This window comes from Botrytis deweyae, assembly GCF_014898535.1.
Source record: "Botrytis deweyae strain B1 chromosome Unknown BDEW_001, whole genome shotgun sequence".
NCBI classification, from domain to species: domain Eukaryota; kingdom Fungi; phylum Ascomycota; class Leotiomycetes; order Helotiales; family Sclerotiniaceae; genus Botrytis; species Botrytis deweyae.
The window spans coordinates 1,440,332-1,466,283 of NW_024066208.1; the positions used below are offsets into that span (position 1 = coordinate 1,440,332).

The following is a 25,952-nucleotide window of genomic DNA, read 5'->3' on the forward strand; positions in this document are numbered from 1 at the left end:
GCGGGAGTTGGGGATTATCCGATAGAGGTCGATCTGGATTCGCCTCACACATGAATATCTAAAAGGAAATAAAACCTTATGACAGAGCAAAAGGTGTGACACGGTAACTCGGTGAGACATTTATTACTTCTTTCTTATTTGAGATAGTGCCGAGTCTTATCGGTCAGCTGAAAGGCACAGAGGCTTATTTTTGATTGTGTGACGATCCGTCCCGACACGGATAATAAAATTGAGGCGGGGGATGCTTGACGGCTCGTGATTTTTATGCCGCTGAAGATGACAATCCAGGTGATTTGTACGCCACCGATCAACCAATGAACACGAGTAGATCACCAGATATCAAATTAAAATCCTTCGCAAACTTGTTTGTTTTTCGTGACCAACAACCTAGGTAAATTGAAGATATGCAATCAGCTGAGAATGGAGATGTATGAGGGGCTCCCAAGTACGAAAGTAACCTCGGGATTTGCTCCTAGTGTTGGTGTGAAGATTTTGACAAGAGGTGAGAAGGGCCATATTCGGTAGGTAGCACAAGCGATACAAGCGGGGCGATCATTAATTGTACGAGCTAGGTATGTGATGGGTTATGTTACATTTGTATCATGCTTTTGCATCGCTACATACTTGTCTCATAGGGAACAGTTTGAGATGATCTAGAACTCGGCTTGATCATCAATTAGTTTCTAGCTGAAAGTTGCAGCTTTGTGGCAGCGATGGATCGGTATCTGAGTCGTGATGGGTGGATAAAAGGGCTGAGATACCTGGCTGTGTTTGTGTGGATCATGATACCTTGCTTTTCTGCCGTACGAAGTTGTTTATAAGAACTCTAGTCGGGGTTTTCATAGGACGAGTGCAACGGGGTTTGCATCCACCATTACGCATTGCATTTTCGGGCATTGTTTTCTTGCAGTAGTAGTACAGTAACACCTTTGGTGTAAGGCTGTACGAGGGTATTTTCCTTAGTTAAAAGAAGTGCTTGAATACCAAGCATACATTGCCAGGGTGTCAAATTGTTATGTCATCGAGAGACGAGGAAAATTTAAATATGGAGGGTGTGAACGCGGGGAATGGAGGGGACGAGAAGAAATTTGTGAAGGAGAAGACTAAGTTGGGTTCAAAATACCGAAATTATTTGACGGGAAAATTTCAAGGAATATCTAGGAAAGGTGAGAAGTCGGATCAGAAACGTCCACAAGAAGGAAATACTCGATCGAATTCAGAACCAATACCAACGCCAGTACCAACATTGGAATCCAGGTCAGAACCCCCGTCAGAACCAACATTGGTACCAACATCTCAATCACAGCCTCGACCACAATCACATTCTCAACCGCAATCTCAATCCAAAACCATAACCACAGTCACAATCATGCCTCCCAAATCATCTACATCCCAACCACGTTGGACCTCCGACATTCCCAAAACAACCCCGACGGTGATTTCCGATATCGAATCCGCAACTCATAGTATTCATTCTATCTTTCATGACCTCAAAAGCATCACCCCGGAAGATGCAAACACACTTCTCCAACTGTTTTCCTCTCAGATCAAGGGTGTCCAAAATGACAATACTCTCCTTCTTGAAAAGACAGTGAAACTCCTAGCGTCTCAACCAGAAGATTCACAGATTGGAAAAAGTCTAACAGCAAGTTTTGTCAATACGCTATGGGATGCTTTGCCGCATCCACCTGTGAGGAGTTTGGATAAGAAGTTCATGTATAGAGATGCGGATGGAGGAAATAACAACATCTTAATGCCGGATTTGGGAAAAGCGGGGACGGCATATGCAAAGAGTGTTAAACCTGAGAGAATGAGGAAGAAGAATCTACCAGATCCCGGCGAGCTTTTTGATGGGTTGATGAGGAGGGGCGGATTGGATGGAGAAGAGGCTTTCAAGGGAAGTCCGACCGGCATCAGTAGTCAGCTGTTCTATCTGGCTACAATTATTATTCATGATCTTTTTCTTACGGTATGAACAAATATCTCTTGGAATTTGGGTCTCGAAAATTTGAGATATGGATTTAGGACTAACAGAATGGCAATAGGATCATGAAGATATGACGAAATCGAAGACTAGTAGTTATTTGGATCTCGCACCTCTCTATGGTTGTAATAAAGAGGAGCAAAACGCAGTCCGAACATTCGAGGATGGAAAACTAAAACCAGATTGTTTTTCCTCGAAGAGAATCTTAGGATTTCCCCCTGGTGTGGGAGTTTTCTTGATCATGTTCAACCGATTCCACAATCATGTGGTTGGAATGCTTGCTCAGTCAGTACTCTTCATTTAGTCTTATCCTCTTTGTTGAACATAAAATCTAACTGAAATCTCAGAATTAATGATAATGGCCGCTTCACAAAACCCAAAGCAGACGCGGCAAAGTCTGCATTCGATAAATACGATAACGATCTCTTCCAGACAGGCAGACTCATCACTTGTGGCTTATATGTCAACATCGTTTTGAAAGATTATGTTCGTACAATTCTAAATCTCAATCGTACAACTTCAAAATGGGATTTAGATCCAAGAGTCTCTGAGACCAAGACCCTCTTGAATAATCCTGCTGCCGAGGGCGTAGGAAATCAAGTCACTGCTGAATTCAACTTGAGTATGTTTAATCTCCCCTGAAGAGGCAAAACTCCATGATGAATATACTAATTCGGTAAAAAGTCTACCGCTGGCACTCGGCCATCTCCCAAAGAGATGAGAAATGGACCAACGCAGAATACGCCAGACTATTCCCTAACAAAAACCCGGCTGACGTTACGCTTCCTGAACTTCTCAGGGGTCTCCACTCAATGGAAGCAGAGCTTCCTACCGATCCATCTCAACGCTCTTTCGCAGATCTCAATCGTTTGCCCAATGGATCATATGATGACGAATCACTTGTCTCAATTTTCTCATCTTCAGTAGAAGATCTCTCTGGTGCCTTTGGGGCCACAAATGTCCCACCTATCATGCGCTCCATCGAGATCCTATCTATTCTCCAAAGTCGTTCTTGGAATATGTGCACCCTTAATGAATTCCGGTCATTCGTCGGATTGTCGCGTCACACGTCGTTTGCGGATATCAACCCCGATCCTGTTATTGCGAAACGACTCAAAGAATTCTATGGAAGTCCTGATGATGTGGAATTTTATCCGGGAGTCGTGGTTGAAAAGATTAAACCACCGGTGGTGCCAGGTAGTGGATTGTGCACTGGGTATAGTATCAGTTATAGTATTTTGAGTGATGCGGTAGGGTTGGTCAGGGGAGATAGATTTTATACTACGGATTATACGCCGGAGAGTCTGACTAACTGGGGGTTAGTTTCATCTTCCTTTTCTCTCCTTTCTCTTTGCATTCTCCTCCATTTTCAAGAAGACAAAAAAAGTTACTAACATGATAAAATAGATACAATGAAGTCCAATTTGACACCAATATCGACGATGGCGCTGTGCTTTACAAATTAGTTCTTCGAGCCTTCCCAAACCACTTCCAGGGGAACTCTATATACGCACATTTTCCATTCGTCACACCGGAGACTAATCGTGAAATCCAAAAGGATTTGGGAAGAGAGAATTTGTATAGTTGGGATAAACCTAAGAAGAAGGCAGATTTGCCAACAGTGGAGGGTTGGGAAGAATGCAAGAAGATCTTGGATGATAAGGCGAATTGGAAGGTTAGTTTTCCTTTCCAATCTCAATTTGTGGAATTTTAAACTTCTGGGAGGAGTTACTAGAAGGATAAATACTAACTATGGATAAAAGGTAACATGGGGTGCACCAATTGCTGTCCTAACTTCACAATCGCCTTCTGACTCCACAAAGACTACGGGACCGCCAAAAATCCCTCCGTTCTGTCTCGCAGGAGATGAATCTATAAATACTACCTCGCGCTCTCTTATTATATCTTCTTTCCACGATCTTCCAACCGGTCATGGCGACAAGCATGATAAAGAACATCCTGATTGGCAATCCTCAATTGCACAATTTTACACAGATAACACGGCCGATTTGTTTGATAAACATAAAGTTCTCATTCCAAACCTGAATGCGTACAGCAATACCAATGGTAACGGAAGTGCTACGAAGAATGGAGCTGCAGCATCCAGAAAGACTTACAGAGTCGACATCGTATCCGACATATGCAATCGCGTCTTCACTCGTTTCGCAGCCGGCGTCTTTGACTTTCCCCTTAAACTCGGGATGGGCAACACCGTCGATGTCAACGTAACTACGGATATTGAAGATGGATATACAGAAGAGGAATTGTACACGGCACTTTCCACTGGTTTCATATGCATTTTCAACAATTTTGATGTCACAAAATCTTTTGTGGTGAATCAGGAAGCAAGAGCTGTGGCTAAGAGGTTGGGTGATATCTTGATGGAGCATACCAATGGAGGTAGGATTGGAGGGGTAGTGGAGGGATTGAAGGATAGATTGCATAGTTTGGTTCATGATGATGAGACGGAGAGACATGCTGAGGAGAAGGTGGAGAAGGAGAAGGCAAGATTGGCGTTGAAGGGGTATGGGAAGGCAATGCTACAGAGATTTGTGGACAAGGGGAAGAAGGCTGGATGGGGAGTTGAGAGGGTAGTTTGGGAACAAATGTTCGTGTTCCTTTTTGTTTCTTTTATTTTTTCTTCTCTCTCATGCTAATTCACCTACCCATGCCTATATGTTGAATTTTCACGCTAACTCATTCACACAGTCTTCCAACATCGGCAGCTATGACGGCAAACCAGTCACAGCTTCTCTCCCAAGTTCTGGACTATTATCTCAGTGATGCCGGATCATCGCATCTACCAAAACTCTACACTGTCGCTCATGAAACTAGCAAAGAGTCTGACGATTTATTGTTGCACTAGTATGTTCTCCTTTCAAATCTTCGTCTCCCCCAAAATAACCTCAATCTCCCCCCCCCCCCCCCCCAAAAAAAGAAGAAAAAATAAAAATAAACATAAACTAACACCATCCAAAGCTTCCTCGAAGCAGCCCGACTCCGCGGCACCGTCGCTCTCTTCCGCCTCTACTCACCCTCCCAAGACACTCAAACCACCACCACTGCCCACGCCCCCGGAACCGTCGTACTCCTCAACCTCCCCCTCGCCCACCACGACCCCGTCGCCTTCCCCAACCCCGAAACCATCGTCCTCGACCGAAATCTCGACTCCTACCTCATGTTCGGCCACGGCCCACACGAATGTCTCGGTCGCGATATCGCTTTAGCAGGGATGGTACGCGTGTTTCGAATTATCGTCGGGTTGAAAAATCTAAGATTGGATGCCGGGTCGAGCGGGTATAGTAGGAAGAGCACGGCGGGTGAGAGTAGGGGAATGAAAACTGTAGAGACGGAGTTTGGCATGGCGTATTTGGATGATGAGTTGGCGACTCTGGGACCGTTTCCCAAGGGGTTGAGGGTTTGTTGGGATGAGTAGGAGGGAGAGGGAGAGGGAGAGGGAGGAGGAGGGGAGTTTAGTGTGTGATTGGTTGTGGGGGAGTTATTCGATTTTATTTATCTAGCTATCTCGTTATTTATTTATTTGTCTACTGGGAAAGGAAGTAAATCAAGACTAGGGTTTATAGTATTAATCATCTAACAGCAATCTGTCGTTAACTTAACAAGCGAGTTATATGTCAGAAACACACTGGATTTTTCATCCATCATCATATCTTGTCTTGTCTCCTCTCCACAGTATCCGCATTACTAAATCCCGTTTCGGATACTTCCAAGTTTCTCTCGTACTAATTATTCACTATCTACCTACACATATCCTCTCCCGCGTTTTGTAGCTCGTGCATTCTGATTTTTAATTCGTGTGGAAGATGCATGATGCATGTGCTTGCTTACCTGTCTTTTAATCAAATAGGTATAAGTAAGATTAGGTATAAGTAGGTACCTACCTACGATATATAGCATCTGTATTTCTTAACATTTCGCCCAGATAAAAATAAAGCAACTGATAATTTTGAACCTTACAGGATGGCTCACTAACTTATGAGCTTAAGTTGCTTGTGTTTATTTGTTTATTTATCTTTCTGCAGCGGGGAGGCGGGAGATTGTATATATATACCTATGTGTATATATATATATATATATATCGGAAATAGAATGGAATGGGTAGAGTGGATGCAGTTTATGGAGAGATTGGTTGGGGTGGGAGGGTTGCTGGTGTTGCAGTAATGTTTTGTTTCTTGGTGGTGGTGGTGATTGTTGGTGGGGTGGTTGGGATGCGAGGATACGGGGAGTTGATTTATGAGGTTTTGTTGTTAGTTATTTATTTATTCATTTTTATTATTATTTACATTATTATTATTATTATTATTATTATTATTATTATTATTATTATTATTATTATTATTATTATTATTATTATTATTATTATTATTATTATTATTATTATTATTATTATTATTATTATTATTATTATTATTATTATTATTATTATTATTATTATTATTATTATTATTATTATTATTATTATTATTATTATTATTATCATCATCATCACCATTATAACTTTTCCACATCTTCCTACTTTAATCATTATAGATCATAAAACTGCAACCAGAATTGAAAATCCAGATGCATCCTTAAATTACTCAATATTCCCTTTATAGGCTATAACAGCAATATGGATTCTTAAGTTCGTTTGGATGAAACTAGCTAGCTGGTGGTTTTGGAGGATTATTGGGCTTTTATATTTGGCTTTTTATACTCGTATAGAGATAGAGTGATGCGGGGTTGAAGGGTTTGAGGGTTGAAGGGTATGGGTATGGGCTTGGGTTTGATTATGAGTGGGACTCTGTTGTAATGGGCGAGATGGTATTGTTTATAGATTCTGGGAGGAAGGATAATGATTGGTGTATGTGTATTTGTATATGCGGATTTTTCAGTTGTAGTGATGATATGTGTTGAGATATATAAATACGACATTTAATTCCCAAGAATGGCGTTAGAAATAAGAATGAATTACCATGGGTTTGAGCTATCATATTGTGACACTCTTGAAGTTTTCAAAGAATCAGAATTCTTGGTCTTTAGGTCTGGAAGAGTGTTCTTTTCTCAAGGTTTTATTGGCGAGTGAGTGCTGTTGATGTTATGGTTGACGTTGTCATTGATATGATGTTTAACGATAATGAAAGTATTCGAAGACATCTTTTCGTTGCCGTTTTGTTCTTCAAGAGTATACTGAGAAGATGCATGTACCTATAATGGATCGTCGTTTTAGATGGTAGATTTTGTCGAAGAACATGCAGATGCCAGTGGAAATAATGGAAATAGTTTTATTTTACTCGCCATGTTTCTTCTAAAACGTGGCGTCAACTTTTCCAAGATAGAGTTGATACTTGGTGGAGCTGGTGGTTTTATACTCGGAAGAGTGAGTGAGAATGGATGAAAAGAGAATGAGGTGGGAGTTTGGTATATTCACTCAGTTTGTAGTTTATCGTATTGAGTGGAAGCTAAGGCGTCAGTTAAGAGAATGTAGATATTGAAGAATAATAGAGTGTTTGATTGGTGACATCTTTTTTTTCTCTTTATCGAAGAGTGTGATCTCATTCTGAGGTGATTTTGCTTGTTGATGGGTTGCTGGGCTTTCGATACCGGTTTCTTTGAAATCGGGAGGAGGAGTTAAGGTCTTTAAGAGAAACTCTCGGGGATATGGCAGGATGAGCAGTGGATTGGGAGAGAGGGTAAGCGACTCTTTAGCGAGATGAACACCAAGTATCCAAGAAATAAGGATGAATTCTTTCCATCGTCAGGTACATACAAAAAGTTAGTATCATTAAACCAAACAACTTCTACTTATTTAGGTAGATCAAGTGATTATGACTGTTATTGAAGGAAAGAAAATGTTCATCGGAAAATAGGATTTGATATCATAGATTCGTTAACATTATATACATTATAAATAGTAGCCAAGCCCATTTTAAACACCATATGGATGACCTCTAAGTAAGAACGCCACCTCCAAACAAATACCGCTATATACATGCGCATCTAAATGCACTTTTAGTCATTATTCATTAAGCGTTACCCATAAAGACTCTCATCCCAATCCTGTGCTCTCGGTATCCAGTAGTCGACCTCATCTCTAGAATCTAACATTCAATTTCCATCCGCCACCATAACCTCTTGCACATGCCATAGCAACTGCGCTAGAAGCATAGCACAGACCAGTGAACAAGATCAATCCCCAGTAAGCACCCCCGCAGGCCTCAATTAGAGCGCCGGCAATTGGAACACCGGTCAAACATCCAATACTGACAACTGAATAACAAGTTGCATAGTATCTGCCATAATCCTTGGTATCGCACAATTGGCCTACGCAAACGGGGGTTAAACCGACATTGCTACCGCATGCAAATCCAAGTATTATGACGGTGCAAATTAAACCAGCGTAAGTGTTTCCGAAAGGAAGCCAGACGACAAAACAGGCAAATACGGTAAGAGAGAGTGCCATAATAATAGTGTTGAAACGGCCAATCATATCAGCTACCAAGCCCGGGAGGAAACGGCCGACAACAGATGCAGCAGATAGGATGGACAGAGATTGATAGGAAATTCCTGCATCAAATCCTTGATAAAGAGCGTAAGATGTAATATAAGTGACTGGAATGAAAAAACCCCATTCAAGGAGATAGACACCCAATACCGTGAAGGCGAAATCCGGCTTCTTGAAGATTTTGATATCTGGATGAGGACTTTGAGCAGTTTGGGAACGTGGGAGACGAGGTTTGATGAGGAGGTTGGCTAGAGCGGTGATGAAAACGAAGATGAAGCCCATTACACGCATTGTCCATGAGAACTAGATTGAAATCGCTTAGTAATGTTCTGTGTTGAATGGAGAAGTTTGGAGAATGAATACTTACACCAATCTTTGGAATGAGATTTTCCAAGAGAAGCGGGAAAACAATGCCACCGACAGCACCACCAGTAGCTGCAATTCCAGTGGCATTTCCACGCTTCTTATTGAACCAGTGACCAATCACTGCGACTGACGGAGTAAAGGTCAGCGAACTTGCAAAACCACCAAGTATGCTGAATACGGCGATCCAATGCCAGTACTCTGGGAACAGTTAGCTTTGCACGATCTTGCTTCTTGGATTCAAAAACTTACCAGTACACTCCCCAAAGAGGAAGATGGAAAGGACGAGTAAAATGCTTCCTGGCAGAACCAAATATCTTGGTCCATAAACGTCGAATGCAGGACCAATGTAAATGCCGCCAACGAACAAAATGAATGAGTATAATGAGAAGATCCATCCAATTTGAGAATCAGAATAAGACGCCAACTGATTCGTAGCTAGGTAGGCTTGGAATGAACCTGTGGAGTTTGCAATACCGAAACTACAAAACATGCCACACCATGACCCAAAGACAACTAGCCAAGCTTGCAATCCGCCCTCGGGGTACTTATAATCATCCTCAGAATCCGAATCGGATTCATCTATTAGTGGATCAGGGAGTGAAGTAACAGTAACAACGACTGTTTTCTCTTTCTCTAAGCCGGGAGCTCCAGTTAAGGAGCCCTCGTTTGCATTCTTTTCAAGATCGATTGTTGAAGTGGAGTTTTCGTTGACCTGGGATTGGTCCATGATATGCGGGTTGAGATGTTTGAGGGATTGTGTTCTTATCGTTGTATCTGATGCGAAAACTCTGTGCCTAGCAACAGATATGAAGTTTTAAGAATCAAACGCGAATGGGGGGAAAAGGGTACAAGATCCAAGAGAGTGGTAAGAAGTATGGGGCTAACTGTGATGCTGAGAGACTTCCTGTGTGCATTTAATGAAGATGTGATGATTTACTGTAAAATACAAAGGAAATAACGACTTCATATATGAAATTTGCGCCAGGGTGCTTCAGCTTCAGTGAGGATACTTTCTGGTTGTCAATGCCCAACGTTACCACTCAGCTTGACTGAACGCCATCCCTTTCGAGATCTAGCCCTCTTCCCCAGAGCCGACAGCAAATATGCTCTTGGTGTGTGATCACTACAAAGCTCCATTATGGCACACACTAATAACTTCACGATGCTAGCTTGCGATGGTAATACACTCAAAAAGTCTTGCCAACTCAAAATCTGGAACAAAATCCGCAGTGCCGACGCAGTACTTCGAACGCTCTGGAGCATAACGTTGGGCTTATGTCACTCGTGATACCCAAGAATAACGAAAACAGTAGACGAAATTGCGCAAAGGAGAATAAAATTTGAAGAAAAAAAGAAATAATTCTCCACCATTTTGCGGTCAACGGGGAACCTCTACTAGCTCACCGTGAAGCTTGAACTTGTCAGGTTTTGCGGGGCGGAAAAGGTTTCCAAATTTGGAAAAACAATGCGGATTTCAATAGATCACCTCCATTTCAACGGTACCGACGGTATCCATTTTCTCACAGACAAAGTCAAAAATATGATGTGAAAATACTGATGTGCTGGAGGTGACAAATGAATCGTTGTTTGACAATGGAAAGATTGTGAAGGGGTAAAATAAAAGAGAATGATTTGGCGACGCAAACGAGAGTTAGCGTGGAAATTCTCGGCAGAAGTTTCTCCGAAGAACCTTTTCCATAATCTCCACCTTCACCTCAACTCCCTCCCTCCATCCTCGTCTTCATTTTTCACTCTCAATCACAAATTCACCCAGCGCTCCAAAGTCTTCGTAACCTTAAGAGCATCTGTTCAATAAAATCTATGAACGTGTCGATCCCCTCTCATGATCTCGATCAAAGCGTCATTTCCCTGAATGTCTCGTATACCAACGTGTTTGATAAATTACCACACCGAGGAACAACGTTCTCAATGCAGTACCTCGAGTACATGCAGGGACTATGTGTATTTGTTCTAGAATGATTCGATTGGGCTGGAAAGCTTCTTTGCAGGTGAATTTGGAAGCTATTAGCAAACAGAAATTAAAAAGTCCATCTTATGAAGCGCTTAAGATGGATCCGGGTCGTGCACAAAGCGTTCTTCTTGTGGGGATAATTGACATCCCGGTTGTCATGAACACGGTTGGATCCGAGATGTCTGTCTTCTCCACTTGTTCCACTTCGCTCTGGGCACATCTATCACTTTGAATGCGAATCCAAAGTCTGAATATGCTCACATGGCATGCAAATGTCCCCTATCGGTGTAGCATTACCTACCAGTGTAAGGTTAAAGTTGCTTAGTATAGTGGAGAGCTTTTTTTTTTTTACCAGCAGAAATCTATATCAACCGGCAGGCGACCTAAACCTTAAGAAAAATATGCAAGAAAATGGACGTTCTTTTTTTCATGGTTTGCTACAGCCTACAGCCTACAGGTACGAAGAAAGCGGGCTGATACCTGGTCAGTTCCCATCTCTACTTCGGGGCTATAAGTCCCAACTGCAAATCCACAATTTTCATAGCTCACTTGCACATCTATATATATATACTGAAGCTTGGGCCAAGCAAAGTTGCAGACTCACGCTATCCACGGAAAGAACCCAAGCTCTGAAACGTTAGAAATAAACAGGGTATCTCAAAGTTTGATGGTGGCATGTGCTGTCTAGTCTCCGGTACATGAACAGTGCCATCAGTCCTACTTAGTATTTTGGATGTGAGTAGTTGAAGTAAAATGTTGATGAAGAAGATATCGTCCATATCTAAAGGCCTCTAGCAACCTGGCCCAAAGTTTAATGAGCGTCGTAACACTGTAGATGACGAGCTGTGTGACTCTTAGAATATGGGAATCACCTCTAGTATTCTCAATCGTGCGAAAATCTCTTGATTCTGTATTCCTGCCAGCCCTATGCCTTTCAACAACTTCATGAATGAAACCCCTTTATTCGCCAATTCGAATTTCGTGAAATTCGTTGTATCTCCAAATGCAGATGATTTAGGACAAAGAGGCACCGGCACGGGATGTGCTATCAGTCAAAGAACAACAACCCTTTGAATGGAATTATCACCATGAAGAATGAAAGTTTTGTTTTCCAAATGTACTTATTTTGTCCATCTTTTATACCCGCAAAGTATGGTGATATCAATAATCGAATTCAATAACAATGGAGAATTCAACAAAATTCAGCGAGTACGAAAGCAACCGAGCGAAACTGGTCGCCGATGAACAGAAGTATAGAGGAGGTGAGTCTTCCGTTCATTTTTCAACCCAAATATGGCAGACTAACGTTGTAGACTATGGGTTTGTTAAATCTCTTTCGCCTACAGCCCAAGCCGCCAGCACTATAGTTTCTCGCCTTCAACAGTTCAACCGGCAGGTTCTTTTTGATCCATTTGAGTCAATGAGTCCCTTACGTTCAGACTCTGGCTTCCCCCGCATCAAAGAATCCATGGCAAGGACAGCTTTATTAGAGATAATGAAAAAGTTACCAAAGGGAGCAATTCTTCACGCCCATCACGCTGCTTGCGTTTCGATTGATTTTATCATTGAGAAGATGATCGAGACCCCGGGCATGTATATCAGCGCTTCAAGGCCCCTTGACGAATGGTGGGCAAAAAGAGAGAAGAGAATAAAAATAAAATTCACATACAGTTCTTCGCAACCTCGACAGACTAGAAGCTCAGTGAATAATATTTGGGATCCTGATTACATACCCAACTCACTTGTTCCAGTCTCTCTTGCGGCGTCTACATACTGCGATTACCCTTCTACTGCGAACTATGACAAATATCGTATCGCACCTGGTTTTGAAAGACAACCTCTTCGGGGCAAGTCTTACTTCATCACCTGGTTGAGGACTCGATTAACGAAGACGGAGTCCCAGCCTCCATATGTCAGTGGAAGTATCAACGAAGCTTGTAATACATTCCAGAGTGGGAAAAAGCTACTTGATACGATAATTCACAACGAGCCAATTTTCCGACCATTACTCAAGCGAATTTTTGAAGGGTTGGACGAGGATAACGTTAAGTGGATAGAGATTAGGATGGTTTTCAAAGTTGAATTTCGATTAGAGTGGAGTGATAAACCATCTGGAGAGGTTGAAATGGCAAGAGTAATCTGGGAAGAAAGAGAAAAGTTTGCAATCGCGATGAAAAAGAAAAACAAAGAATGGTGGGGACTGCGGATTATCTGGACAGGCTTGAGACTGTGGAAAGATGAAGAAATCAAAGCCGGTATGTTTCCCTTATACGTATCTCTGGGAAAAGCTGACTCCATTCAATAGATATGGAGGCTTGCATGCGTGTGAAGGAACGATATCCAGATTTGATCTCAGGATACGATCTAGAGGGACAAGAAAAACTCGGTCGTACGCTCGAAGATCTCGTACCTATTTGCCTCTGGTTTAAGCAACAATACGAAAGCCGCAACTTAAACATTCCATTCTTCTTGCATGCAGGAGAATGCTTGGGTAATGGTGATGTAAATGACCATAACCTTTAGTAAGTATGCTTGAACCCTATTTCATACTCTTGAATGCTGATCGTTGGCTGTTTAGCGATGCCATTCTTCTAGGTACTCGACGTATTGGTCATGGATATTCACTTCCTAGGCACCCACTGCTGGAAAAGATTTGTAAAGAGCGACAAATTATGATCGAGTCCTGTCCACTCTCAGATGAAAGTTTGAGATTAACAAATTCTGCTAATGCTCATACTCTACCAATGCTGTTGGCAAAAGGTGTAAGTGCTAGTTTGAATTGTGATGACCCGTTTTTATTAGGTCAAGAAACAATAGGCGTTTCAATGGAATTCTTCATGTGCATCTGGTCATGGGATAATCTAGATCTGGGTGGTCTGGTATGTGTACTTCCTCTATGGATCGATTTCATCATTATGAAAGAGCCTGCAAGCTAATTTATGATAAAAGGGTCATTTGGCGCAAAACAGTGTGAGGTGGTCACAATTTGAAGATCAGACTGACGAAGATTGGCAATCGGGAATCCGATCAGGTGAGAAGTCAAGGAAAGGATTAAAGGCACAGAGAATGCGAGAGTGGAAGAAAGACTGGGAAGAATTTTGTGCTTGGGTTGTTGAAAGATACGGAGAGCCTTGGGGAAACGAAGATACTTTCAAGGCTACTTTGGAAGAGAGAGCGGAATTGGTGGAGCAAAATACGGCAGATGAAGATGCGGTAGAAAAAGAACTTGATAGAATAGCAGCCCGGTTCAAGGAAAAAGAAGAGTCGATAAGAGAATGGAGGAAGAAAGAGATAAAGAGAAGGAAGTTCATTACTAAAGCGAAGGAACTGATGGCCGAGGAAAAGTTACAGAAAAATATGTCAAAAGGCTTGAAGGAACCTCCTGACAGTCCTGATAAGACTCCAAAGATGGTGTTGAAGAAGCTACCAAAGAGTTAGAACTGGATCTCGGATGCAATTTCGAGATTCATTACCGCTCGAGGTATCAAGGAGATTTTATATATAAATCTAGAACAGCAAAGAAGACTGATCAAAGCTATGTGTATTCAAGTTCTCGATTATTATGTCAAAGATAAGAAATAGTACCAGATCACACTGCTAGCTTCTGTGATATGTATCACTGTATGATGTATGATTAAAAAGGGATACAATGTTAGTCAGGAGTTCCAACAATGAAAATGAATGTTCTTGCACCATTCGACTATGGAAAGTGGGAGATGATTAAAGTAAGGGGAATCGAAATACATCCTTTACTCCATCTGGGCAAGTTTCAATATAGCAATAAGTAGCTAAGTCTTAGGGAAGGAACGGGCCGAAATTTTAGCTTCCTTATTCAGGTTCCGGTACTTATCATTGCGGGGCAATGTTGACTGTTATCGTTGAGATGATCCACACAATTCGATTTCCAAAGCCATACTTTAAAATTGAGAGACTTTCATTTGATATAGGTAAGGCAAACTTCGATAACGATATCATTCGCTTCCGTACGTAGATCCATGTAAGTGAAATTTCATTGTATTTAAAGTCCTGTCAGCCTTTGATCTGTTTCAATATTCAGAGGAACAGACAGTTTCAAAGAATTGTGGCCTCTGTACTTAACAACATTCAAAAAAAGCTCTTCAGTCTAGACTAGGAACTTCCACAATCTTTAATTTACTACTGTAGATAAAGTTCTTCATCACCTGATGAAGATCTGGCACGATGGATGCCCAGACTGTCCCCGTTCCGCCGTCACTGATCTTGCAACAATCGAGCAACGAAGAACCAGCTTCCACCCCGAGCGAGAATGCTCTCAAGAAAAGAGGTAGACCGTTCAAAAGCGTTGTTACAGCTGCCCCTACTTCTGAAACAATCCATGAGACAGAAAATTCTAAAGCTCAGGATGGAGGAGAATATGTTCCTATGAGTGCAGATTCGACAGTTGCGCCAGCCGATGGCACGAGGCGCAGCGGAAGATCGAGAAAAGCTACACTTTCGTATCAAGAGCAACTTGAGTCAGATGGAGAGCAGCCCGTCGTTAAGCGTCAGAAGAAGAGAAATGTCACGTATGATGACGATGATCATCAGGAGCCTAGTAATCGTATCGTTCCACCAGCAGAACCTGCGACGCCTAAGAAAAAGAGAGCCCCTTCATCTTCTCCAAGGAAAGCAGCAATACCCAAGGCAAAAGGCGTCAAGGTCAGAACCGAATATACATCCGACCCTTCTGCTGTATTCATCGAGCCCCTTGTCGCCGATGCTTCAAGTGATAGCATGGTGGGATTTACTCGCAATGGATCAGGCCAATTAGCATATCATGGAGAACCAAATGAAGGGGATTCAAAGATAAAGTGGTGGCTCAATCCTCGGATCAATCCCTACACTGGCAAATACATGATGGTGCCACCAGCGTTGACGCAAAAGAAATGGCGTGCATATTGCGCTTTCCGAAAGTTGGACACTTCTGGAAAGGCTGCGGAGATGCAAGAACGACTTAGAGATTATATCAAGGCCAAAGAAGCTCAGGTGTATTCAGAGTCTTCTAGTTCATCTGAAGGCTTTGTAGTTCATTTGGTTATGGCACCCCAAGTCAGTACATCTCAACGTGAGTGGCAACAACGTAATGAGGCTGAAAAAACCAAATTATGGGAGGCATTGCCAATAGAACAAAGGCTCCAAGCTGATATTCTAGGTGTTCTTAAAGAGACTGTACTTGCTAAAAACCCTGTTCAGGATGTCTGGAATTTCAAAATTTGCTTGAAAGTTCCAACCAAAAAATGGTTGGAAGTATCGGAAGCTCTGGAGTGCAGTGACATTGGTTTTATTTTCACAACTTATCCGCAACTGCCAGACGGTCGCCCAGCTGATACAATATATCAGAGAGGTATTATAGATGGGGTTCCTTGGCTATCAGACGAAGCATCTGACTTGAAGGATCGTAAATTTCTGGGAGGAACGTGGGCCGGCAGTGGATTTGAGAAAGGAATCATTTTTGGAAGAACTCGAGCTTTGGTAAAGCAGAAAGTTGAAGAAATGTGTGAACAGATTGAATATGAAATTTTTAAGGGTTATGTCAAAAAGATCAGAGACTCGGAGAGAGAAGGAAGAGGTAGGTACCATTCGTGATTATTTTTGTCTGATCAAATACTCACCATGGAATTAGATATCCCTCCACAACGACATTCACCTGCTCTCTCAGATGATACCACCTCATCACAGAGTGAAGAAGATTGGACGGAAGAGGAAGAGGAAATTGCTCAAGCCGCCTGGGATTATGATGAATCCAAAAAGAGGACACTCAATCTCGACACATATACTTATCGACTGGGAGAGCTTTGCTCTTTCATGGTTAAAGATCCTTTTGTCGACGACGGCCAATACACATATTATTCCGATGGAGAATTTGTGGATAATGCGCCATATACCTAGTATTGACAGTTATGTGCTTAGGGTTCATCCATCCTCTCTGCTTAATGTACATCCAGAGATGAGTAAATTTTACCATTGAATACTTCGGGTGTAATTAACGAATTATTGGTGGATGCATATTCAGAACAAGGTGGAGGACTTTTTATCAGAGGATAGAATATCTAGTTAACATCTGTCTTTGGTGATTGGCGAGGGGATTCCTATTAATTTCATAGTTTACTGCAAATTAGCCAAATACATCAAACCCGTGCCTTCAGCGCAACCTATGTACTCAGCGTCCAAATCTCCTGACTTCAAAATACACAGCTCCACAAACAATACCGACTTTCCCTTTTCCAACTGACCCCCAGGTCCATAAAGATTCATAACCGTCTTTCTCAATTCCACATGACTCTTATGCGAACGACCTGCTTGCTCAAAATACGACAGATCCAAGAAATATGCAAGTTGGTTTGTCTCTGCGATAGCTTCGGTATCAAGCTCTAAATCTCCTTTGGCATCAAATTTTTCATTCACAATCTCCGGGGTGGGGTTCTCGTGGCCTATGTGTGTTGTAAATGCCACTACGCCATTTTTGTTGCGTTCAGTGTCGAGATGAGATATCCAGGATTGAGCATGTGGATTTATTTTCTTGAGCCAGGCTTCTGTTTCTGCGGGTGGGATATTTGGCTGGCGTTGTCCTTCACGGACAAAAATGAGATTATCGGGTGGGCTGGAGATGGTTACTCTGCCTAATTTTATTTTGGAGCTACGGGTCTTAGGTATATCGATAGTTTTTCTCGTGTCGTTTGGTTTTGCTTTGGTGGTAGTAATATAAGCAGAGGTAAATGTATCTTTAGGATCAGTATGTGAATCTGGCGTTTTGGATATTCGATGACGGTATACGCCCCAGTATCCTTCGTCGGAACTTTGTTTTAGGGGAAGAAGAGTGCCCATTGCTGAGGCGACGGGTTGACTTGAGGCGAACATGAAGCGCGATTTCGGGACGGTCATTACTTCGCGCCAGACACCTGCGTCTGGAGGGAGAGAATTCCAGAATTCTTGAACTGGAGAGGAGGCTTGGAATGATTGGTAGGAGGAAGAGGACAACCAATAGGCGATGAAAGTTGTGGATTTGGGTCCATGACGAGGAAGTCCGTGGCTTTCGTCTTGAAGATGGTCGACACGGTTGGCAGACGAAGAGAGCAATTTGTACAGGGTGGATATAAAAATTGCTTTTTCTGGCGTAAGTTCTTCGTGTTGGACGCCAAAAATCCCATAGGTAAAGATGTAGTCCTTTCCGTCCATATCAAGAAGAAAAACCATGATGGGCAATGTTTATGAGGCTAATAGTAGTGAATAATGGCGCGAAAATTGACACTTGTCTCCAGAAATCATGCAAAATCTTGACTTTTGAGCATTTGAGAAAGTACTAACATGAAAGCAGTAACCTTACGGAAGGATCTGAAAGATTTTTTATAATGCATTTTACTATGCCTGGGGAAAATTTGCCCATGCATGGGTGCCCCTTAATTTCAGCATGGCTGGCTCTTATCTTCATGTTGCGGATGTAGTATCCGCCCGAACGACATAGTTGTGAATTGACGATGACATCAAATATATGGTAAGACTACCTATGTTCAGATAATCTGGAGCCACTTGGCTGCGGAGATAGGCTACTGAGATTGTCCGATATTGATTCTTTGAACAAATCGCTTAAAATACGGCAATTTTGTAATGACCGTTTTTTGTATGCAGGAGATTAGAATTCAAAGAAGTTGTCCAGAATATGTACGGTATGTTAGTCCTAGGAAGTTGCCGGTACGCTTCTACACTATTGATGTCTAACTAACCACGTTTTGCATAGCTCAAGAGCTCAGACCATAAGTTTATTACTACCTATTACCTGTTGACAATGACAACGACCTGAAAAGTTGCAACAGCAAGTGATATACATACCTTGGTACCGGGAACCAGCTTTCAATGTGAATCTTTCTGTATCTCAGTACCAAGAGAAAGGTCTCCATCAATCATTAACCTTGTTGACCGCGGAAACAATTCCATTGCGGATTACAAATGTAAGGTCCACCAGTGGGGAGAAGACAATGACATTCCCACATGCATGTCATATCGTATACTAACAGCATTCATTTAGCTTATTGTCCTATGTAGCATATTTCAACTTGCAAGAAGACTATCAAACGTGCGGGTTCATGTTGTGTATCCGCAGTCATGGAATCCGTGGCTTCCAATGAGCAAACACGTCTACGAATCAAAGTTGCTTGTGAAGAATGTCGAAAGAATAAACGAAAGGTATCTATTGACACCATAATATGACCTAGAATACTCCGTAGAATTATATACTAATTGTGATTAGTGCCAAGGCCAGAGACCAACATGTGCTTTATGTGAGAAAGGAGGGAAGCTGTGCTATTACCCCCCAGAGACCTCGCGAAAGTATGTTCTCAGTTGACCGAATCAGTCCACACCACCAGCTTAACTAATGCTTACAGACGTAAACATTGTGATGACAGCTATGTCCGTAGTCTCGAAGACAAAGTGAAAGCTTTGGAGGCCCAGTTGGCAAATTACCAAAGTTCGGAGCCTCAATCTCAACACAATGAAGAATATATGGGCCATGAGATCTTGCCCGTACGCAGTCCTGCTACCACGAGTTCTCTTACTTATGAATCTGAGGCCATAACCCCAGAGAGCATTGATGAGCCCAATGATCCGCGCTCGCAGGTTGCAATGAAGGAGCTTGCTTCATTGATGCTAACCATGGATATCGAGGAGAAAGGTGAACCGTCATTTACCATCCCAAGGAACAAGTCCTCCTCTAGACAAAATTCGGTTTCAACCGAGAACTTGAATCCTGATACTAGCAGTCATGATACAGACTTAGGCAAGATTGGATTCTACACAGAAACACGAACGCATCTCGTTGAATGTTTCATGGCTGCATTCAATATTTATCATCAATTTATAGAACAAGGAGAGCTTCAAACCATTTTATTGGAGACCACATTCTCAACAGAGCTGGATTTTGACTTTCGTAATCATGCTTTACTTTCCGTGGGTGCCTTTCTTTCTCCAAAGTCGGATGCAAAGAAGTTGAGTATTCACCATTCCACATCTGCTGAGAACATCCTATTGAGATGTATACGGGAGCATCCGAGTGACTTGGTTGTTCAAGGACTTGCATTGTTATCGTGGCGAGAGTTGATGCTGGAGAATAATAGCATGGCCTACACTTACATAGGTATATCTTCTCTCATATTTTGCTCAAACATTTATTGATAGAATTATGGCAGCTATGGCCACAGGCTTGATATTGCATCTTGGGCTTCATGTGAGTAGCCTCGGACCAGGGAAGTTGCCAGACTTGACTTTGAATCGCAATTCCACGGTCGATGACTATGTTCGTAAACGCCGAATAAGGTCATTTTGGGCTTATTTTTCGGTGGATCGGTAAGTCTATCTGTACGCGGACTACGATGTATAATGTGATAACTCATGTGTGTAGCATGGTAACCTCAAGTCTCGGGATGAATTGCACCATACACTGGCAACGCATTCGAATATCCTCATTCTTCAGCGTCTTGGATCATAACCCGTCACCTGATGAATTAGCTCATGATAAGTTCTGCCAGCTATGGCATCTTTGGGACTCTTTCATGGACCAAAGGTAAGTTCTCGTATCACAATTAAAGAACAATGAACTCAAATTATTAATTAGGTATGCGTTCGAGTGGACCGGTTTGAAAGCCAAGCAACGACAAAATCTTTTGAAGCGCGCGCATCAAGCACTCACAGATTTCTATGCCGGTACCGATGATAAGCTAGCTCTGAGTAAGACTTGCATGCCTCAAACTTTCCTTCTTTTCCAGTTGGCATATCACACTGCAATATTGCTCATTCATCGTCCCTTTTTAAATGAGCCTAAAGGCTCGGAAACTCTGAGCTTTGCTTTGAGATCAGCGACAAACGCCGCTGCCTCGATAGCTCGAATTGTTCGAGCATATCGAAAACTTCGTGGTTTCGCTGATGCCAATCCTCAAGTCATAGATTACATCCTTAGTGCTGCCGTAATACATTTATTAAATGCAACTTCTGGTCGCAACTTTCTAGGGAGGCAATCTGCCAATAGCCTGCAAAGTTGCTTGGATGCTCTAGTCGAGATGCAGACTACGTGGATGCCACAAGCAAGCAGAGCGATACAAGAAATCCAAGAGCTCGCAGCCAAATGGAAAGTAGTCTGGGCATTACCATTAAAATTCAGCCAGCGCCTACCAGAAAAGGAAATTCGTCAAGACTGCAGTCGAATTATGGTACCGATACAAGAATTTTCAAATGTCCTTACTGGTGGCGCTCAAATACCCCATGTATTTGATATGGGTGAAGTCGCGAACAAGTACATACATACTGGTTTCAATAATGACTGCGTGGCTCTGTGGGATCCAAGCTTGTTTGAAAATGCTTTGGAGCATGTCAATCTGCCTGAACATATTGCGTATCAATCAAGTCTTGAGTGGCTTTTCGACGAAAGCAATCCTGGTCTGCAGTAGTAGTCGAGGAGATGTTAAAGACAAGAGAATTCCCGAAATTTGACCATCAGTCGGAAGATGGATGTAGTCGTCAATTGTGCTTGCACCCGAGTACAATTTGCTTCTCCAAGGAGAATGTAAATATTCAGGCGGAATTAGTACCGCGAAATCTTTATTTTTAGCGGTATGTCAGCAACCAAGCCACTGTCTTATCGGCCGGCGGGGGCTTCATCCGCAAGATAAGAGCTATCAAATGCGGGGAAAGCCATGTAGTATCTTACTGTACTTTGAAATTTCTCTTTTTGGGTATTCATGCACAACACCTGCATCACCTGATATAATCTCACCAAAATCATGGAGTTTCGGGATATCACAGGTTGCATATTTGGAATACATAAGAACAAAGAAAATGCTCACTGTGGTGTTCACTTTGTTCATCTTATAATTTCTCTACCAACAATTTTCATAATTCTACTAAAAGCATGACTATCTCTACTTCCACGAAATATCGCGTAGCTGTCACTCAGCATGAGCCGGAATGGTTTGATTTGCAGAAGTCGGTGGAAAAAACATGTCGCATTATCACAGAGGCTGCAGAGAACGGTGCGCAGTTAGTTACATTCGCAGAAGCATTTATTCCAGGCTATCCTGCTTGGATATGGTGAGAAACTCTAATATCTAAAACCCTATTCCAATTCCGATACTAACCGAACAGCAGGACTCGCCCAGTCGACCCAATTCTCTCTACCACATACATCAAGAACTCCCTAGTCATCGATTCTGATGAGATGAGAACGATCCAAGACTGTGCCGCGAAACATGGAATCGTCGTCTCTTTAGGATTCTCCGAAAACGATAATAACTCATTGTACATTGCGCAAGCTATCATCGATGGCGATGGAACGATAGTCATGAAAAGAAGGAAGATAAAGGCTACGCATATGGAGCGTACAATTTTTGGAGACTCTTCTGGAGACAGTCTTATGAATGTTGCTTCGACTCGCGTTGGAAAGGTTGGAACTCTAGCGTGCTGGGAACATTGTCAACCCTTGTTGAAATATCATACTTTACATCAAAGGGAGCAAATTCATTGCTCGGCATGGCCACCAATTGTCAATCATACTGGTGGACCTGAGTTATGGTCAATGTCTCTGGAAGGTAAAGAAATACAATTCTCTCAACTGTAGGGTGTCACTAACACGCATCTTCCAGGATGTCAAGCCCTTTCCCAAGTATATGCCATTGAATCTCAAACCTTTGTTCTTCATACCACCACTGTCATCACAGAAAAAGGAGTTAATGCCAATTCTTCAGAAGGAGGATTGTTGATGTCAGCGCCAGGAGGTGGTGCTTCGGTTATTATTGGCCCTGATGGCCGGGTTATGTCGACGCCTCTCGATTCTAGAACTGAAGGAATTGTGTATGGAGATATTGATCTTGATCAAGCGCTATTTGCGCGAAGTTTCTTGGATGTCTGTGGACACTATAGTCGGCCGGATCTTCTATGGCTTGGATGCGATACTCGTGAACGTAAATTGAGGGTCGAAGAGAAGCTTGAAGTTACCGAGAAGTGCTGAATTTTGTTGCACTGCTCTTTATGAAGCATCTTCACAAATGATTAGTTAATGTTTATTTATGGGTACTGCTAATTGATTCTGTTTATGATGATGTGATTTCCTATCCAATGCTAATCTGCAGGCTCTTTTGAATCCTGTATACTTGCAAGAGGAACCGGGCATGTCGAGGCTAAAATTAGATGACTTCAAGATTGTGGGAGTTCGTCTCAAGTTCCCCATATTCATCTCAAAATCTCGACTGTTCTTAGCAAGTTGAGATGACTTCGGCTGGTGGAGAGTTAAGGAGTGGGAGAAGTTTACGGAGTGATCAAGTAGGTTATTTCTAGGAGCTGTGGTCCCTTGAAAAATGCTTAGTGAACGCTGAAGATCTAGGGCTCTTAGGTATCGAGCTTTGAATCTGGCGATCCGTGCTTATTAATAATTTGTGAGGGGCTGAGCGTGACGTTTTTATATTAAACATCTTCTTCCTCCTCACCACCAACCCTCATATGTTATTCATCACCAACCAATAATTTGAGGACAGCCAGATGTTTCGTGAGAGACTAATTGTTTACCACATATCAACTGGATCAATGAGATAATCTATTGAGCTTCTCAGCTCACATTTTCCACTCGTCCCACTGTCATCTCTCGCGGTTTCGAAACCTCCAAAAAGTAATTAGATGCTTCACGAGGCATAGCTCTATCCATCACAAATGGGTTGTACGACGCTCAACTCAAATTTGAGCAAGATGATTACCGCAACAGGACAGCTGTTGTTCCAAATGGCGGGATGATATATCTGAAAGGCTCTTGAGCATGCAGAACAATATATACAGCTGCGCATGTCAAGATTGAAAAGCCACTTTCGATGATGTCTATTTATCTGGTATAAGTTTTATCTCGCCATTGCTTTACGGCTTCTCGAATCCCGGCTAATCTTTTCCCACGTGGAGGCTCGTTGTAGTCTTAATATGTATTCCAAGCCAAACTCCTCTCTTACCGAGATTCTGAATATTTTGCGCTCGCTGCTGTGTTCAAGTGGTGCTGACCATCACTGTGGCCATCCATTGGCGGTTGCTGGAATATATGCAGATGCATCGTAATAACGTCGGGCTCATGACACGGGTTGCTTTACCCCGCTCCCCCTTGTTTACTTTTGAGGGATCCAATGATGAAGAGGTACCTAGTATGTCAACCGACTTTTGGCCCCGCTAATTATACCTCATTATCTTCATATAAGTAGCTGTTTATCTCCAATCTCTCATCATTTTTCGTGTCTTTTTTGGTCCATTGACCATCGAGCCAAACACTCCCTCCCGATGGCAACACAAACCCCCACTGAAACTACCCCGCTGCTCAACCCACCACCAGAACCCCAATCTGAAATCCTCTATCCCAATGGCGATACCTCGACTACCAATTTTGCTGTCCCAGACGATCCCTCTACACTCTACGTATGGATCCTCATGATCGGACCCTTCCTTTCCGCCTTCGTAGCAGCTGTTGATTCCTCCATGATTGCTACACTCTCATCACCCATAACTTCCTCATTTGGTTCATTGTCTCATCTTCCTTGGCTTGCTTCTACATATTTCATAGCCAATGCTGCAGTTCAGCCTTTGTCAGGAAAACTTACTGATATTTATGGGAGACGGAGCGGACTTGTACTTGCGAACATTGTGTTTGCCTTTGGGAATTACATGTGCGCAAGTGCGAAAACGGAATGGGTGTTGATTGCCGGTAGAGTTGTAGCAGGGTTAGGAGGTGGAGGAATTATGGCCATTGCAACTTTTCTCTTGTCTGATTTAGTGCCTCTGAGAGATAGAGGTATGTGGCAAGGCATTGGAAATATGATATTGGGCGTAGGATCCGGTATAGGTGGTGTACTTGGAGGATGGATAAATGACTCTCTAGATTGGAGAGCTACATTTTTATTGCAAATTCCCGTCACGCTGTTGGCTACGATATGGACATGGTTCACTATACGTATACCCACCGTAGATGATGGGGAGGGGAAATCAAAGCTCAAACGGATTGATTACTTGGGTTCAATCAGTTTATTCACAACGCTCGTTACATTACTCCTTGGTATGAGTGCCGGAGGTAACACAGTATCGTGGACCAGTTCCATCGTTCTAATCAGTCTTCCTCTATCCTTAATATCCTTCCTGGTTTTCATCATCACCGAACTCAAATACGCCAAAGAACCAATTATACCACTTCCTCTTCTCTGCGATCTATCTGTTGCAGGCGGCTGTCTCACGAATGCTTTCTCCTCCGCCTCCCGCTTTGCGATGATATTCTATCTCCCCCTCTTCCTCGAAGCCCAGGGCTACACCGCCACAAAAATTGGTCTCCGTCTCATTCCCGGTTCAATCGGCACAGCCATCGCCTCTATGATTGCTGGAATCATAGTAAAAAGTACTGGGAGATTTTACAAACTCGGTATCGCATCCCAAGTCATCTATATTCTGGGAATGGCGTTTATCTGTACATTTACATTACGGACATCTGTCTGGCCCCCCTTTGTCTGTTTTTTCATCATTAATATTGGATATGGAATTACGCTTACCACGACTATTCTCGCGCTTTTGTCGTCGGTGAAAGCGAAAGATCAGGCGGTTATCACATCCGCACTTTTTGCCTTTCGTTCAACCGGAACGGTATTGGGAATTTCAGCAGCGGGACTTACGTTTCAAAATGTGCTGGGCAAATTGTTATGGGAGAAACTGGGGGATATAGATAATGCAGCAGAACGCATCCAGCGAATTATTGATGATTTCAGGGTAGTTGATGGTCTTGAGGAAGGTTTGAAAGAATCGGCTCTGCAGGCTTATATGGGCGCTGTAAGAGCTGTTTTCTTTCTAATGTTGGCATTGGGAGGATTAGCTTTGGTGTTTACGTTGTTTATTAGGGATCGGGAATTGTCTCAGAGGATGGTACGATGATTGGCTTCTTGCGTTTTGAATTTGATTGGACTATTGAAATTACCTGAAAATTAACGTTTACTCAGACACTGGAAATCTCATTTAATTCATCCTTTCAGAATACCAGACGACAGCAGTCTATCCTTGTTTATAAAAGTTGGAATCAATGTATCAACAGCTTATTACAACCTGGTGTAACTGCGGGT

The 25,952-nt window shown here is 42.5% G+C and overlaps 8 protein-coding genes across 8 annotated transcripts; 6 read left to right on the forward strand and 2 right to left on the reverse strand.

Moving 5' to 3' along the window:
* The first annotated feature begins 407 nt into the window (after nt 1-407).
* EAE98_000419 (uncharacterized protein) lies at nt 408-5,492 on the forward strand. Its single transcript, XM_038948037.1, has 8 exons — nt 408-1,969; nt 2,046-2,269; nt 2,332-2,606; nt 2,669-3,302; nt 3,392-3,659; nt 3,748-4,592; nt 4,694-4,849; nt 4,964-5,492. Exons 1-8 carry the CDS (start codon nt 1,016-1,018, stop codon nt 5,418-5,420), a joined length of 3,813 nt encoding a protein of 1,270 aa, XP_038815714.1. The 5' UTR covers nt 408-1,015; the 3' UTR covers nt 5,421-5,492.
* Nucleotides 5,493-8,078: 2,586 nt separating this feature from the next.
* On the reverse strand, nt 8,079-9,582 carry EAE98_000420 (uncharacterized protein; the record flags this gene model as incomplete). The annotated part of the gene is made up of 3 exons (XM_038948038.1): nt 8,079-8,792; nt 8,857-9,053; nt 9,105-9,582. 3 exons carry the CDS (start codon nt 9,580-9,582, stop codon nt 8,079-8,081), a joined length of 1,389 nt encoding a protein of 462 aa, XP_038815715.1.
* Nucleotides 9,583-12,010: 2,428 nt separating this feature from the next.
* EAE98_000421 (uncharacterized protein) lies at nt 12,011-14,265 on the forward strand (the record flags this gene model as incomplete). Its single annotated transcript, XM_038948039.1, has 5 exons — nt 12,011-12,089; nt 12,141-13,082; nt 13,133-13,349; nt 13,406-13,706; nt 13,777-14,265. The coding sequence occupies 5 exons, from the start codon at nt 12,011-12,013 to the stop codon at nt 14,263-14,265; spliced, it is 2,028 nt and encodes a 675-aa protein (XP_038815716.1).
* A 762-nt stretch (nt 14,266-15,027) lies between these two features.
* EAE98_000422 (uncharacterized protein) lies at nt 15,028-16,734 on the forward strand (the record flags this gene model as incomplete). The annotated part of the gene is made up of 2 exons (XM_038948040.1): nt 15,028-16,414; nt 16,469-16,734. The coding sequence occupies 2 exons, from the start codon at nt 15,028-15,030 to the stop codon at nt 16,732-16,734; spliced, it is 1,653 nt and encodes a 550-aa protein (XP_038815717.1).
* A 216-nt stretch (nt 16,735-16,950) lies between these two features.
* On the reverse strand, nt 16,951-18,039 carry EAE98_000423 (uncharacterized protein; the record flags this gene model as incomplete). Its single annotated transcript, XM_038948041.1, has 1 exon — nt 16,951-18,039. One exon carries the CDS (start codon nt 18,037-18,039, stop codon nt 16,951-16,953), a length of 1,089 nt encoding a protein of 362 aa, XP_038815718.1.
* A 906-nt stretch (nt 18,040-18,945) lies between these two features.
* On the forward strand, nt 18,946-21,281 carry EAE98_000424 (uncharacterized protein; the record flags this gene model as incomplete). Its single annotated transcript, XM_038948042.1, has 6 exons — nt 18,946-19,026; nt 19,091-19,170; nt 19,227-19,975; nt 20,028-20,184; nt 20,240-20,401; nt 20,453-21,281. 6 exons carry the CDS (start codon nt 18,946-18,948, stop codon nt 21,279-21,281), a joined length of 2,058 nt encoding a protein of 685 aa, XP_038815719.1.
* A 461-nt stretch (nt 21,282-21,742) lies between these two features.
* Nucleotides 21,743-22,927, forward strand: EAE98_000425 (uncharacterized protein; the record flags this gene model as incomplete). Its single annotated transcript, XM_038948043.1, has 3 exons — nt 21,743-21,921; nt 21,979-22,418; nt 22,473-22,927. The coding sequence occupies 3 exons, from the start codon at nt 21,743-21,745 to the stop codon at nt 22,835-22,837; spliced, it is 984 nt and encodes a 327-aa protein (XP_038815720.1). The 3' UTR covers nt 22,838-22,927.
* A 1,211-nt stretch (nt 22,928-24,138) lies between these two features.
* EAE98_000426 (uncharacterized protein) lies at nt 24,139-25,767 on the forward strand (the record flags this gene model as incomplete). Its single annotated transcript, XM_038948044.1, has 1 exon — nt 24,139-25,767. The coding sequence occupies one exon, from the start codon at nt 24,139-24,141 to the stop codon at nt 25,765-25,767; it is 1,629 nt and encodes a 542-aa protein (XP_038815721.1).
* Nucleotides 25,768-25,952: the final 185 nt, after the last annotated feature.